Genomic DNA, 17,184 nt, shown 5'->3' with positions numbered 1-17,184 from the left:
TGTCACTGTCTGCTGTAATTCTTATTAAATTCGTCGCATATAATTAATATTATTTTAATTATAGTGTAAACTGGTTACTGACTATTCTCTCACGCCCAAATCTTAACTTAGATTTTGGTCTGATGAGACAAGAAAATCCATACCCAAGTGGGTTTGCTCACTGAAATTCTAAAGCTTGATAAAAATTACTATTATTATCAACTCTCAATTAATAAATAAATATTTTATTTGGTAGAATCTACCTAAAAATAAGAAGCAATCATGTTAGAATATCTTGAAAATCACACACTCATTTAAAGGCAATTACCATCTTTCAATATGTTTTTCAGAGACTTCAGACTGTAACCCAAACCATGAAACATCACAGTCACCTTCTTTAACCCTTTTCTCTAAATTGGAAATAATGTATTATCAACCTCTGCAAGTTCCTCACTTGGTTACCAAACAAATATCAAATTTCATTAGTATATACACTGATATGATTCATATTTCGTCGGTGGGATAAAAGTTACTTTTAATTAAATTTCATTGATTTATTATTAATGATACGGTTATAATTCAATTCTCAATTATATTATAATAATATAATTATTATTCAAATTAAATTTATTATTTAAATAAAAAATAATTAAAATTAAGACTCGTCCCGTTTACGTGAGTTTAACCTTTATCATTTAGCCGTTATTAATTGTTAACTTTTTCCTTATAAATATATAATTAATTATTAATTAGTCGATAATATCAAATTTCATACAATGAGTTTAATTTTCATCGTTTAACCGTTATCAATAGTTAATTTTTTTATAAATATATAATTAATTATTTATTAATCGATAATATCGAATTTCATGAATAAATAACTAATTTAATTTTTTTATAGTATAATAATAATCAAAGATAAATATGTAATTCTCTAAATACTGAATTATGTTCTAATAGATTCTAAGTTCGCCCATCTATATCAGTTACTAATTTGGCTACCGATTAGACATCAACCCTTTCATTTTCAGACAATCTCTTGGTCAAAGAGTCAAAAACGATTTAAGCCGCATTATATATGAACCAATAATAGGAGCAAAGAGCAAAAATTATAATAAAAATAATAAAACAAAAATAGATGCATGATTCAGGTGACGAATCATAGCTCTTCAACACAAAAACTCTCAAAGGGGTGGCTAAAACTGAGATTTGATTCCCAAAAAGGAGAAGAAAATTATGTTTGCTTCTTGGGATTTTGCTTGCAAGTATTTTTATATAGGCTAGGCTAGGCTAGACAAATTTATGTCTAACTACATTAGAGGACTATTAAGAAGTCCATGCCAAGCTGAACCACCAAGTGTATTCCAGTTTTCTCTTCCTGGATCAAGCTCACCACCAATCCCATTTCCATTGATCTGCCATGGGAAGCCCCACAAAAGCTTGCTATTCTCATCTTCTCTGCCATTGCACAGTTCTTGCTTCATTGTTGTCACTGTCACAGCTTGTGTGGCTGCACCACTCATATCTTCATAAGGCATCATCATTTCCCCACTAACATTACAAATCCCACTATCTTCCACTTCACCCATGTTCCCATTTCCATATCCATAATACAAATTTTGCAAATTATTGCTTTGTGAATCAAGAAACCCATATCTCAGAGCTTCAAACAAGGAAGGAGTTGCAGCTGATGTGTGACTATTTGGGTTTCCCAAAATAGACAGATCATGCTGATCATCAAACCCTAACTGCCCAGTAGACTGATGATGGAGCCTAGCAAAGGCAAGACTGAGATCATTGGAGTCATAAGCTAAAGGTGGGAGGCTAGAGAGAGGGTGGGTATTAGGAGTTAATTGGTGATGATCTTGAGTCTTTTTTGATGAAGATGATGATGATCTTTTGTTCTTCCTGCAACCTCCACCTACTGGAACATTCCTCAGTGTGCCACCTTTTGTCCAATATCTCCTGCATGATTTGCAGAAGTATCTTGGCTGAGAAAGGCTGTAGTTGTTGTAGTAACAAAATTTGGTGTTTGTGGAATCACATCTTGGACACTTGAGAGCTTGTTCTGGTTGAGGTCTTGGCTTCCTTTCTTGATGAGGTTTTGAACAAACCAGCATGTTTTCAATTGAATGTGAAGCCATTTCCTGAATTGAACAAAAACATTACTTATTAGATCACATTGCATGAAAATCACTTCAAATTTTCTCAGAAAATTCATCTTGATCTTTTTCCCACTTGATATGGAAGTAATTGCAAGAAATCATTCACACCCATTAATGACACTAATTATCAAAGCCCAATTGCTAAAGAAAAACAACCATGCTTTCTTTCACCTATTTCATTGTCAGAGGCTAAAATTGAGAGATTAGAGGTTTTCTTTTTTTTTTTTTCTTGAAACTCTTACCTACTAGCTCAAACATTTTCTCAAGAAAATTAAAATCAGAAATCAGTTCTTGCTTGGAAATCAAGTGTGAAATGATGCTAGCTAGTTTCAAACTCAGAAGCCAAAGATCTGGCATGAACCACAGAAGGGGAAATGAAAACAATTAAGGAAAAAGGAGACCACTTTACTCTTTTTATTCTTAAGGAAGAAAAAAAAAAGAAAAAAAATTTTCCTAGTAATTGTATCTATTGATCAATTACCTCCATTCCAAAGTGAGAAGCTCAACAGAAGTGAACAATAACACATCTAGTTCTACTGGGCAAGGAGCAAAACTCCTATAAAACTCCAAACAAATCCACTAAGAACTAGAAAAAGGATAAAAGAAAACTGAAAATAAATAATTAAAGCGAGGAGAAAGAGAGGGAAAAAAAAAAAACCGAAGAACAGTAGCATATGCATCAGTAATGGAAACATATGTTCTCTGCTGATGAAGATCCTACCTGCTGTTGTCCACTTGAAGGATCCATCCATGCAAAGAACCAATCAGCCCTCTTTCTTGACGCTTAAAGAAATGTATACACAACACGTCTATCAAAGAGAAGGATGGAGAGAGAGAGAGAGGAAGCAAAGTGAGGAAACAAGGGCAACAATCTAAATATATAAAGCAGTCGACCTAATGATGAAGTTGCCGTACGAGATGATCTATGTTTGTTATATAAGCTTGCGCGCAGAGGAAGCAAATAAAATTAAAAAAATAAATAAATAGTATTTGAAAGAGAGAAGAAAATTCTAGTCCTTTCCTTCCTTGTAAACAAACCTGTGCATCTGTAACGGATTCTTTTTTCATCATAGAATAATAGCCAGCCAGCCACCACCCTCCACCTCCCTTCCTCCATCCATAGGTCCCTCCTCTGTGGGTCCCACTCTCGCGTGGATGCAACTATGCATGGACCCCACTCTCTCACTTTGGTGGTCCCCATCCTCCACCACCCCCTCCTCTTCCTTCTATATTAATTTTTAATAATTTATTCACTATTTAATATTTAACTTTTAACTACGTTAACTATATCAATAATGTGATGAATAATTAAAATGTTACCATTTTTAATTAATTCTTGTAATTTTAAAATATTATTATCTGATTTATATAATTTTAAAGAAATAAATATGCAATCCCTGCAGTGTAAACATTATATAAATCATTGTAATTTAAAATTATAACTATTTAACCTATATAATTCATATTAAATGATTACTGATTTAAAAAAGTGAGAATTAATTAATGTGTTTTAAAAATAAATAATTAAATAATTAATTTCGCTAACTTGAATTTTTTTCATAAATAAAATAAAAAATTATAGAAGGACAGTTAGAATTTAAATTTGTTTAACTTATACAATAAGGTATTACACGACTGTAAAATACAATAAAATTTATAAAGTTGGTATCGGTTTTGGAAAATTAACCGTAAGTCAGTCTGGCGATAAAAGTATTGGTCAAATAAATTTTAATAACGTTTTGTTATTTTTTGATGAATAAATTCAGAAGAAACGCCAGAGATTTAAATTTTAAATTAAAATAAATATAAGGTAAATATGGAAACACCACATAGATATTTGGTGTACGAAAGAACAAATTTTGTGAGAATTTTGGAAGGGGGTGGGGGTAGAAGGGGGACCCAGTGAACAAGTATAATGAAATTGATTGACAGAATAATACAGGCAATGGGATTTGAATAGTGATTGGATTGGTGGGTTTGTGTTGTGTGTGAATACTGAAGGCTGTGGTGATGTGGACATTTTATAATGATGTTCAAAGGAACGCAAGGTAAGGGAACACAAGTGATAGAGACATGGATGGGAGTGAGGATAATAATTTTGAAAAAATTATTATTTAATTCTTGTATTATAAAAAAATTTATTAATTAATATTTTATTTTAAAATTATATTAAAATTTTAAAATATTTATTAATTAATTTTTTTATTAATTTCTATTATTAAATATTTTTTATTTAGTACGTGTCGTATAAAACATTTAATATTTTAATTTTATAAATATATTTACTAATAAATTTATTTATATTAAAAGTATATTATATTTTTTTATAATATTTAACTGTTAAAATTATTGAACAAATTAATTAATAAATTTTATAAAATTTTAGAAAAATTCATTAATATTTTTTTTTATATTAGAAGGTGGAAATAAGAATTTTATTTTAATTCTTTTGATATATAATAATATAATATAAAAAAAATTGAAGTTTGTTTTGATTTGGTTGGTCATTGATGGCAAATAATGGGAGATAGGGCACAATGGGAATTTGGTTGGGGTTGATGGATTGGTGGAATGGCATGTGAATGTGTGAAGAGTGAAGCTCATCTCTCGCTTTCTGAAGTGTTTTGGGATCTAACCCTAATTTCCCACAATCATTCTCTATCTATTAGTATTATATTATTATATTGTATGCAAGTGCAATTCTCCTTCTACTTCTACTATTTTTATATTTATTTCATATCCACATCACATGTATATCTCACTATCCAACATAAATATATGCAACAAAAAAAAAACACATATATTTCTCAAATAATTTTTAAATAAAATTATTATTTAATTTTTATAATATATTAATTTTTTATGATATAGAAAAATTTTTTAATTGATTTTTTAATTTTAAAAATATATTAAAATATTTTAAAATTTTAAAAGTATATTAATTAATTATCTGTTAATTTTAACCGTTAAATATTATAAAAAAATTTAAAATATTACTGATACGAATAAACTAATTAGTAAATTTTTTAAAAATTTAATAAACTAATTAATATATTTTTTAAAATTATATAGACTAAATAGTAAAATATTTAATAATAAATTTAATGAAAAAATTAACTAGTGAATTTTTTAAGACGTTTTAATGTTTTTTTAAAATTAAAAAATTAATTAATAATTTTTTTATATCATAAAAATTAAATAGTAATTTTTTTTAATTTTAATAATGTATTCCTTTTATCTTATAGATATAGTCTTACTTTGCTTTTTCATCTATTTCAAATTATAAAATTGTTCTATATTTCAAAACACTAATTTATTAATATGTATATTTAGTATAATTAAAAAACTAAAATATACTAATTTCAAGAGTAATTTAGTATGAATTATTCAATATTAATGAGAAAATTTAATTAAATTAATAGGTCAATCTAACTCGATTTAAATTAATCGAGTTAATGAATTTGAAAATTTTATAATTAAAAAAAAAAGGCAGATTACAAGTGATGGATTAAAATAGTAATATACAAATGATAATATCATAAAATAAATTAAATGTGTGTGAATTATTGATGCATAAATTTATTTTCTGTTTTGTTATTACTTTCATTTAATATTCTCTTAATTTTAATCTCTCCAAATTATCATCCAGCTCTATTACTTTCATTTAATATCCTCTTAATTAAATTCAAAACTAAATTCAATTCATTTACTATTTTCAAATTAAATTATTCAAGTCAACTATTATAATCTCATGACCCCTAAATCTCAGAATCATCAACGTTACTCATATAAAATAGGATTGTAACTTATAATTTTATCCAATGACAGTGTGTTTGTAGCTTATTAAAATAAAAAATTTACAAAAATATGTATAAAAATAAAAACATAAACTCGTGAGACAATATTAATTAATATATTTTCCTTAAATTTAAAGACAAAACCTGAAACAATATCTTCCAAAATTGGTGTGAAACTTTGAATATAGACAAGAGAATGTTTAGAGAAAATGAAATAATTGTATTTTCCTCTGGATTCCCATCTCGTTTTTAGGACCAAATCCATCATCTTAGACAAAGCAGATACAGTGGTCTATTTCTTTTGTTTCTTTTATTATATTAATCATTTGCTCTCTCTCTCTCTCTCTCTCTATCCATGTTCATTATTTATCAATGAGAATTGAAGCATTATGTTAAAAAAAAAATTAAAAATCATGTTTAGGACTTGTGTGCTATTCTTTATATTTGTTTTATCCAAATCTAAAAAAATAAGATAATTTGCAAATCCACATGCAGTCCACTCACATCATGATTCTTACCTAAATAAATATAAAATTACAATTAATTAACACAGTCCCATGCTTATCTCTCTCTTTATTATAAATTTTTTTAATTTTTTTCAAATTTATAGGACATGTATTTATATTTTAAAAAATTTATTTTAAAATAAATAAAAAAATTATTATTTAATTCATATAATATATTTTTTAAAATTGAGAGGAGAGTAATAAATGAAACATACCTCTAAGCAATTTAGTTAGCTTGTCGGCCTCAATAATTCTTTTTTTTAAAAATAAATTAAATATAATTCCATTTATGGAGGTAGATTCTTGGACAGGCGAGAAATCCCATGTTTACCAAACAAAAATTCTAAGCTTATCAAATCTGTCTGAAGTGGAAAATCATAAACAAACAATGATTGATTCCACATTGGTTTAGATTATTCTTTGGATCCTAAGAAATTTTGCCCTAACCCTAAACTAAAATTTAATAAACAAATCAACCAATCAGGAAGTTTTGATCATCACAAGCAGGAAACACATATTGGTGGGGACAGGCTAAAGAAGGGGTGCATGTGTGGGGCCTAGGGAACATCATAGGGACCAGTCAAGAAGGTTGACTGGTCAAAATTAACAGTCAAAGAAAACACTGTACCATGATTTTTCTTTCTTTTTTTAAATTGATTAATTAAAAAAAGCAGGATTAGAAAACTGTGCCAGGATGTTAAAAGCATCTGGTGCTAAGAAAGGAAGCTTTCATATTATATATCCCCACAAGAGAATCTGCATGGGATTGTTTGGATTCATGTTTCTTACAGTCTAGGTTTTATCAACTTTGATTTTTCTATGTCTTAAAAGAAAAGAGCAAAAGCAGTAATCTGTTGTTTGCATTCACAAGTGTCTCAATTCAAAAGTGTGAAACATCTACCCACAAAGTAATTTTCAGTTTTTCAATTTTTTATTAATTTATTATATCTGTAAGATTAATTTGATGTAATTTAGTTGTTAAATTAAATTTTTTATATGATTATGGAATCCCTTTGTCTTGCTTTGACTGATATTAAGGTATTATATGATTAGGAGTAATTCAATTAAAAAAATTAAAATTTTTAAAAGATATAAAAATTATTTATGTTTAATTGATATTTTTTTATTTTTTGAGAAATTAAGAATTTTTCTTTTAATAATAAAATTGTATTACATGCCTGTAAAAATTATAGTAAAAAAATTATAACAAATTAGTCAAAGACAAAGGTAAAATTTTATGACAATATTAAAAAAAAATTAACGAAGCGTAGAATTCACGAGAAGGTGGGAATCCTATTTAAAGATATAAAGAAATTTAGGTTTTGTTTGATTTAAATATATTTAAAAAAATAACTTAATTAAATTAGAATAAGTAAACTACTTTTAAAAAAATCAGCCGTAAAATTGAAATAGCAAATTTCATATGTTAAATATTTAATTTTGTTTTTTTATTTATTTATTAGAGATGTTCAATTTAACTTATTTTCTTATTTTTATTCAAATTGGCTAAAAAAATTAAACTCAACTTAAAATAAAAATATAAAAAAATATAGGCTAAATGTTGATTTAGCTCAAAAATTAAGAAGATTAATTAGTTCATTTATTTTTTGGACTGTTTTTTTAATTTAGTCTAAAAATAAAAATCTCAACTTTCTTTTTTTTATTTAATCTTTGTGCTAGTTTAAATTACTTTGATGTGGTAATTACTACTACCAATTAATATTTGGAATTAAATATCTAATTACTTTGTTAGTATCAGCAAACATTTGGAATTCTGAAATTAATCCTTAAGAAACCACTACCTTTCCATTTGAAATTAAAAATTTTATAAAAATTCAATTCAATTCAATTTTTTTAAAATTCTTATTTAAAATAAAAAAATTTATAATTTTTAACTTGAAATTTTTTTATTTTTTTATCATATATCGAAATAAAATCATGACTAATTTTATAAGAATTCATTTAAATTTTTTTCTTATAAAACCATTCATATCAAATAATAAGTAAATAAATTAAAAAAATATAATAAAAAAATGATTTAATAGGCTAATCAATTCTTGAATTATTGTAGTCCTATAAAAATATTACTTGACTAAATGATATACTTTCGAATTTTTTTTCTCTTCGATTCGGCTGATAATGATTTATTTTATAATAAAAAATTTAAATAAATTTTTACAAAATAATATATAATTTTATTTTTTAAAAAAATAAAATTTTTATGAATTATAAATAAATAAATTCAATTAAATTGTTATGAAATTTTTTATTCAAAATAAAAGGTCTATAATCAACCTTCAAAGACTTTGCACATATCTACAAACATCTTCTCAGGTTTCCCATTGAAGTCCTTGAGCCTTTTCACCTATTTCAAATGGCTCTTTTGTACTTAATTTAATTACATATAATTTCATTAAGTTCCATTATCGACGCAATCAAACTCAAAGTTTAAGTTTACATAAAAAAAGGAGGATTTAATTAATAAATTTTCATTGTTTTTTATGAAAAATAATTTATATTTAAAAAATATTTTTCATCAAAAAATATTCTTTACATAAAGTATTTTTCATATAAAATATTTTTTTAATACGATAGTTTATTTTTTATTATTTAGTTTTAATTTAAAAAATAAAATTTATTAAAAAAAAAAAAGAATTTGTCTAGTGAAGTCGTGTGAAATTAGCGTATATTATTGATCAATATTGTGTGGAGTCATATATATGAATGACTCAGCCAATTACTAGTAAATGGGAGGAAGACATGAGCGGAAGATAAAACGTGACCAACGTGGCTCAAGCACGCTGAAGATGTCAAGTCTCCGCTGAGTAGACCTGGTCACTTATTCAGACAATGAACTTTTGACTCATAATTCATAGTTTTAACATTTAGAGAATTACTTAATAAAAAATATTTTTATAATGAAAAGAATATTAATTACTTTTTTTTAAAAAAATATTCTAAACTTTAATTTTTTTTATAACGAATAATATTGTAAACTCTAAATCAATAAATTTATATTGTTATTTCTGATTTATATATCATGTAATCATATTATCTCAATACTACATTATTCTTAAAATTAATAACTTTTATTTTTTGAACGTATATTAAATATGGGAATATTACAAAATTAAATAAATTATTATTTACAAATAGCATAATTTAAGATTAAATAAAATGCTGAAAGGGAAGAAATAATTATGTAACCGATGAACAAAAGTAAAGTAAAGGGGTTTGGAAGGAGACAGGCGGACAAGGGAGGGATAGCGTAACATGAGAGAGAGGTGGCAGATTGGTCTTCGCTGCAAAATGCGGCTACCACTACGCGTAGGACACCAATATTTGTGTTTACGAGGAAACAATAATAACAGTTATTACAATTTACGCAATAAATAAATAAATAATATTAAATAATTTAGCCTACGTCATGCATATGTTGTGTATAGACTAGAGAATTCCCCACCATCTCTCTTCTATTTATGGCCTTTCTTTGTCTTCACTGGGCCCTACTCGTCATCACACCACCTCTTTATTCTCTCCTCTCTTCTCAAGCAAGGTATAAAAATAATCTCTTTCTGTTTATTTTTTTTATTAATTTAAATAATATTAATTATTATTATAAAAAATATATTTACAATGAATTAATTTTTATATAAATCAGTAAATTTAATAACTCTCAAATCAAATGCTTCTTAATTAATTTTAGGCATTAAGAGAAAGAAAAGACAGAAAAAAAAACGTGAGCATGGGAATGAGTTAAACCTTGAGAGTAGAGTCGCTTTACTTTGTGATTTTTCTATTTTGAAATTCTTTAGATTGTATAATTTTTGAATTCTACATCGGTTATGAAAAGGGTTAATGTGCCCTTTATATGGATCATAGACAATCCTCCCCCTTGAATTAGTTTTTGGAGTGAATTAAGCCTGACTCAAATTTAATATGATATTAGAGTCTCCCCATCCGATGTTGGGCCTCCCATAAATATGTCACGCACCAGTAAAATTTTGAACGTGAAGGAGTGTGTTGAATTCCACATCGATTGTGAAAAGGGATAATGTGCCCCTTATATGGATCATAGACAATCCTCCCCTTGATCTAGTTTTTGGAGTGAGTTAGGCCTGACCCAAATTTAACAATAATTTTAGTTTAAATTTTAGGTTTAAATGAGAGTTTATAAAACAAGATCTGTTTTGATTTTTTTGAGTTTATATATTTTTTTTTCTTTTCGATAGCGGATGCTTCTATGGGGTATACGATGTAATAGGTTATTTGTGTTGTTGGGAATTATTCACAAATGAGCTTTTTATTTTATTTTATTTCGGTAGAGTTTCAGATGATTTAAGCTGTGTTTTCTATTTATCTTGGTTGTGAATATTATAACTCTAATTCAATTGTTTTGTTTTTGCTTGATATCTTTGGGTGTTTAGAGGAGATTGGTTAAACTCAAAGATAGTTTTAATTTTTATTTTTAATTTTATTTTATAAGTTTTCCGTAAACTAATGTGGTTAGATTGTTTTATTTTAGATCGAATTTCTGATCCATTCACGTATTATTTTATTTTTTTTCTGAGCCTTAAAAATACACTTGCAGTTTAAAAAAATATTTCTAAAGTTTTATTGAAATTTAAATTAAATATGAATATCATGGTATAAATTTAGATATAAAATTTTCTTTTAATTATTAACCAATTTATTGGTATTATAAAACCTATCTTTCCAATCATAATAATAATTATTATTGTTGGATGGATTTATTTACAAGTTGGACGTGGCCTACCGACTATAATTCAAGAATAAAAAAAATTAATTATAATAATTAATAATGTAATTATTATATATATAATTATTATATCATATAATGTTTAAATGGAGTAGATTGCAATGAGCCACGTTTCGGAGATGATGGAATCACGTGAGGAACGATAGGGGTATGAAAGGCACGTGGCAAGCGTCATGGTGATGGTCACAGTCATGATGGGGTTGATTTTGGTAAGGGTTTTTGTTTGATCCGGTTATTGGATAAGGACAGAGGAGACCGTGAGAATCTCATCTCAAGTAAGATTGCAATAACCGTTATCTAACAGCCAGGATCAAGCAGTCTAACACCATTGCAAGTGTCCTGTTTGGTTTACACCATAGCACTGAATAATCAATAGTCTTTTCTAGGTCACAGCAAGAAAAACTTATTTTTTTAAAATTTATTTTGAATTATATATAACTTATTTGTGATAATTTATTTATCAAAATTTTAAATTTTTTTATTAGAAAAAATTAATTTTCATTAGGATACGATTTTTACTATTAATCTATTTAATATGTATTAAAAAAATAAACTTATTAATTTAAATTTAATTTTAATAATGTGATTTACTTTAATTTTTAATGAAATTGTAAATTTAAGCATATTAATTGCATGTTTTTATATAAGATAAAAATAAAAATAAAATTATTTTTATAAGACAAACAAATTGTAAATTTGATTTAATACTCTCTATTCTAAAAACAATGTTTAGTTACATTTCTAATTTACTTCAAGCCAATATCATAATTTATTTCTTTGTTAGTTCTTAAAATAATAATTTATTAAAAATTTTATCGATAAATAATTAATAATAAATGGTTAGTAAATATTTAATAATTTATTTTATTAATTATTTTTTAATAATTTGATCATTATTTTTTATATTTTTATAATATTTTTCTTTTTGTGATATCTCAAAATAATATATATATATATTTTAAAAAATCTATTATTAGTGATACCTCAATATAAATGTCTATATGTATAATTAATATTATTTAAGATTAATAGATAGTGAAATGTTCTACTAAATTCATATAGTATCAAATTTTTAATACATTTCATTTCTAAACATACATATAGGCTTAATTGGTATTTCATTAGTAGAAAGTATAATTGTAAAAAAATTATTTTTTAAAAATTAATTAAGTTATTATATTAGTAAATTATAAAATAATTAGAATTAAAATAAAATATATTTGTTTGCATAAATTATTTGAATATTCTATTAATATTTAAAATTTAAAATTGATGTCATATAACATAGAAACCCTCAGTTAATAAATCTAAAAAAATTATGAATTAAATTGATAAAAATAGATATTGTAAAAGTAGAGTATAGCTTGTACTTGCTAGTATAGGCTAGAGTGGTTTAATTAGGTCCAAAATGGGCTGGACTGGACCATGATTACTGTGCAAAGTTCGGTGTATCGCGTTAGTCAGCTTAGTAAGGTAGCTAGCCCAGTAGGCGGGCAGAAATAGTAACGGAAAAATATTTTTGAATATCCGATACTGTCAACTAAATTTTAACAGAAAAAATTTAAGTAATTATAATTAATTTTAAAATGAATTTAAATTTGAAAAATAATATTCACTATAGTTCAAATTGAATTCAAAATTTCTTTAAATTTATTTATATAAATAATTAATTTAATATAAAAATATATATTTTACAATAATATTTATAAAAAAATTTATATGTTATTATTTAAAATTAAAATGTTTTCTAAAAATATTAATTTTTTTAAATAAAAATTATTAATTAAAAATATTTTTTTATATAAATTATTAATTAAAATATATAAAATTAAATATGCTTGGTTCACTAAACTTCTCTTCTTTTTTCTTTTTTTTTTCTTTGAAGGGTTCACTAGAGTTCAACACCATGATTGTTGTTTGTGGAAATCAGCATCACCTTAATTAATATTTAGCATTAATTATTTATTTTTTATTAATCACTCATTTAAATAAATATATATTTTATAAAATTAAATTTATTAGGCAATCATTTATAAATTTTAATTAATTTATTTTAATATTTAAAAGAATGACTAAATAATATATATAGTTAAATTTATAAAAATTAAAGAATTTATATAACTAAAATTACATTATTTAAAGAAATTGATCGATATTTTATTTTGAACAGAATAATTAAAGGGTTCAACTTTATAAAAATTAAAAAATAAGATCATATTGTTAATTTTAAGAAAATTTAAATGAGACATAATAATTAACTGAAAAAACTATTTAATGCAATTCAACTAATTTTGTTTCTTAAAAAATCTGAAATGAATTGAAGCAAGTAAATGAAATTCTACCAAATTACTAAAATATCTCTCATTGATATAAATGAAAATCGCATAGATAGAAGACGTGTGGCATAGAATTTGGATATTAAAATATTAATTTAAAAAATATATAATTTTAAAATGTTAATTTTAGAAAATATCATAGTTTTATAATAATAAAAAAATTATTATTCGTTAGCTGATTTATTAATTTTAAAAAATATATATTATAACGCTAAAAATCTATTAATTAGTTTATTTATTAATTTTAATAATTAATTATTTTATTATTTAACCTATATAATTTAAAAAAATTTTATTAATTAATTTTTTAAATTTATAAAAATATTTATTAATTAATATTTTTGTATTAAACATATTTTAGATTTTTTAAAATATTATAAATATTTTAATATATTATAATATTTTAATGTACTTAAACTGAAAAAGACTAATTAATAAATTTTTTTATCATAAATGGAATAAATAATAAATTTCTTTATAATAAAATTTTTTTTTGAATCAACTTTATAATAAAATTATTAAATTTAATATTAAGAAATTTTTTAATATTTTAACTTAAAATAGAATATGATTCTTTTTTTACTACCAAACAGTAAGAAACCCATATAAATAAACTAAATTAATTAATTTTATATTTGTATAATATAAATTTAAATTAAATAAAGTGAAATGAAGACAAAAATACATCACTACTAATTACATGCAGAAGCTATTACGTCCATGTATGTATGGTCATGTCGGTTTATTATATATTTATACATAAAAAGGTTATATTCAACAGTTTGTGATCCCAAAAAATAGGAAAATTTTATATGAATCCATTCACATCCACCTAAGACATACGAATGTGAATTTTTTAATGAAAAATAATATGAAATTCATTGGGAATAATTTCATGAATGAAAAATATAATTCTCAGCCAAAAAAATAAAATAATTAAAAAAAAATCCATAAGATAGCCAGAACTAGAAGCAGAAGCACAGCAGCATGAGCATGGCCATGGATGGCACAAAACAGTGAGCCCACTGCCCCAGCATGCTGATCAATACTATTGTGATCCAATTTGTAGTCTATAGGACCCGGTTTGAGCCCAAATTTGTTTAGACCGTTTTCTTTTCTGCTACCGTCTCGTTTGATTATGAAAATTTCTTTTTGCTGTGTACGTAAGTCTGTTTAAGAAAATTTTATTAATTTAAAATATAAGACCAATCATAACTTTAAATTAATGTGTCATCTTACTTGTATACATGCAATTGAAATATGCTAGCTGGGTTGTTGAATTTTAATAGTTATTTATTTATATGCATGAAAAAAGGTTTTTTGATTTGATTTTAAATTTCAGGCGCAATTCAACGATTAAAAGGCAACATGCTCAGATTTATAGGATTTATTGACTAAAAAATAAAAGGCATAACCATAATAAACAGCAAATCCCATAAGATGATGCAAAAGAACCCGTGGCGATATGGAATTTGCCACAAAAAGACTAAAGTTTCCCAAGTCCTGAACTAACATCAGGCCAGATTTATGTCTTCTGCGACGGATGCACCTCATTTGCTTTCCATAAGTCTTCTAATCATACATAAAATTTCATTTCCCATGGCAGCAACAGCAGATGGAGTAACCTGATCATTCACAACACAAAACCATAGAAAACCTCTATCTGTCTGGTGACAGTTTTTGTTCCATGAGCATATTCCCCTTGCAATTGCTGTAACATATAAGCCACAATTCACTTGCTGAGGTGAATTAACAAGTTCCATATACTTGCCATCAGCTGCACCATCAGAGGCACCTACAAATCTCACAACAGCTTTATAAAGTTGCAATGCATGCCTTTTATTAGTCCCAGAACAGCTATCACGATGAACAAAGACATTAGCAATTCTATCATAAACAACTAAGCTCCAATGTGATCCACCTTCAGCAAGGCTCACATCATCATTGTTATTGACAGGAAATATCACCAATTAGCAGGATATCTTCTGAAGGATTGATTGAAGAAAGTAAAACTCAATGATTGTATCATTAATAAAATATGGACCACTGAGGATGTCCAGATCCTCATGCCTAAGAACAACATCACTGTAGCTTAGAATCTTTTTGTTTGCTACAGATCTAACCATGCTGCAATTACCCCATAATCAAGTTAGAACAAAACATAATTTATATTTTGAAACCTTTGTAAACAAGTAAACAACTTAACATGTAAAAAGTTGACAAACACTGATGTCATCTAGAGTTGTTTGAGCAAATATAAATTAAATCATAGAATATCAATGTTTCCTTAACATCTCACAGTTAATCATTAAGAGATCAGTTTCTGGATTAAACTTAATGATATACAATTTCCCTTAGTTTGGCATGATTCATTTTGCAATAAAAAAATTCAAATAAATTCTTGCAAAATCATGCAAGATTACTACTTTTTAAATGACAATTAATCAAGTTAAATATAATTGAATCCTTTCATTACAAAGTAAATAATCCTAAGAAGAATTTTTGTGAAATTCTTGATTCCAACGGAGGGTTTGTGGAAGAAAAAAAAAAGGAAGATTGAAACAATATTGATTAGCTTGTGGACAATCAAACACATACACTATCACTTTGAAGCACCACTAAAAACTAAGGCTTCTCATACAATGCCACTGCCAGAGATTTTTCCTTAAACAATACAATCTAATAGAAACTTCAATCAGCTCCCAACATTCTTGTCTTGCTGTCTTGCAAGCCAAATATGTGGGACTTACGGAACTACTTCCCATTACTTTTTTCCATTCAATTATCCTTGGAGCCACTTTTCTGCTGAAAATTTCTCACCAAACAAACAAAACCATAGGATAATCCGGCTTGTCCTCCATTTTTATACCCGTAAAAAATATATTACCAATTAACAAAAAAAAAAATCTCGCATCTCAGACTAAAATTGCGAAAGAAATAATATTAATAAAAGAAGGTCCTCTAAATTCATACTGCAACTAAACAAATAGTTCATAATTGAGAGATAGAGAGGAGTAGAAAATTACGAATGAGATAAAAAGGAAGCCACTTACTAAGCTAATGATAATGGTGATTGAGCTAAAACAAAAGGAAAAATCTTCGATTCCTGCTCTACTACGCTTGGCTGCTTCTCGTGGTCAATCAATCCAGACAAGCGACCACAGCACAGGAGATGGCTAATGGATGGTGAACTGCCAAGAGTCTGCACGTACACAGAGATGGGCTGCTTCGTGAGAGGCTGCTTGTGATCTGCGCCCTGCTTGCTTTTAATTTTAAAGGTGTCGGTAGTCATTCACTCGCCGTGGGTCTCTGCCCTGATTGGGCCGTTCACTATCACAAACCAACGCAAATACAAAGTACTGCGAGAGGAGTGGCCGCCCACGACAAGTCAGAGCTTAGGCTGAGCACCGGCTGATCATCATTTTCTCCCATTAATAATCCTATTAATAATAATAAAAAAATTACTATTTAATTTATACATAATAAATAATTAATTTTTTAATTAATTTTAACATTTAAATATTATAAAAAAATTTAAAATATAAAATTAATTAATAAATTTTTTATAAAATTAAAGAACCATAGATAAATTTTTTTAAATTATAAAAATTAAATAATAAA

At 25.8% G+C, this 17,184-nt stretch overlaps 1 protein-coding gene and 1 pseudogene across 1 annotated transcript; both read right to left on the bottom strand.

The window, feature by feature from the left end:
* Positions 1–1,069: 1,069 nt before the first annotated feature.
* On the bottom strand, positions 1,070–3,153 carry LOC110626151 (dof zinc finger protein DOF2.1). The gene is made up of 2 exons (XM_021771919.2): positions 2,866–3,153; positions 1,070–2,126 (listed from the first exon to the last, which is right to left on the bottom strand). The coding sequence occupies exons 1-2, from the start codon at positions 2,890–2,892 to the stop codon at positions 1,290–1,292; spliced, it is 864 nt and encodes a 287-aa protein (XP_021627611.1). The 5' UTR covers positions 2,893–3,153; the 3' UTR covers positions 1,070–1,289.
* Positions 3,154–14,919: 11,766 nt separating this feature from the next.
* On the bottom strand, positions 14,920–16,967 carry LOC110626215 (annotated as a pseudogene).
* Between the last annotated feature and the right edge of the window lie 217 nt (positions 16,968–17,184).

Source organism: Manihot esculenta, chromosome 11 (genome assembly GCF_001659605.2).
Source record: "Manihot esculenta cultivar AM560-2 chromosome 11, M.esculenta_v8, whole genome shotgun sequence".
NCBI classification, from domain to species: domain Eukaryota; kingdom Viridiplantae; phylum Streptophyta; class Magnoliopsida; order Malpighiales; family Euphorbiaceae; genus Manihot; species Manihot esculenta.
Note: the sequence above shows the minus strand (reverse complement) of the source record. Positions and strands in the feature narration are given on the sequence as shown.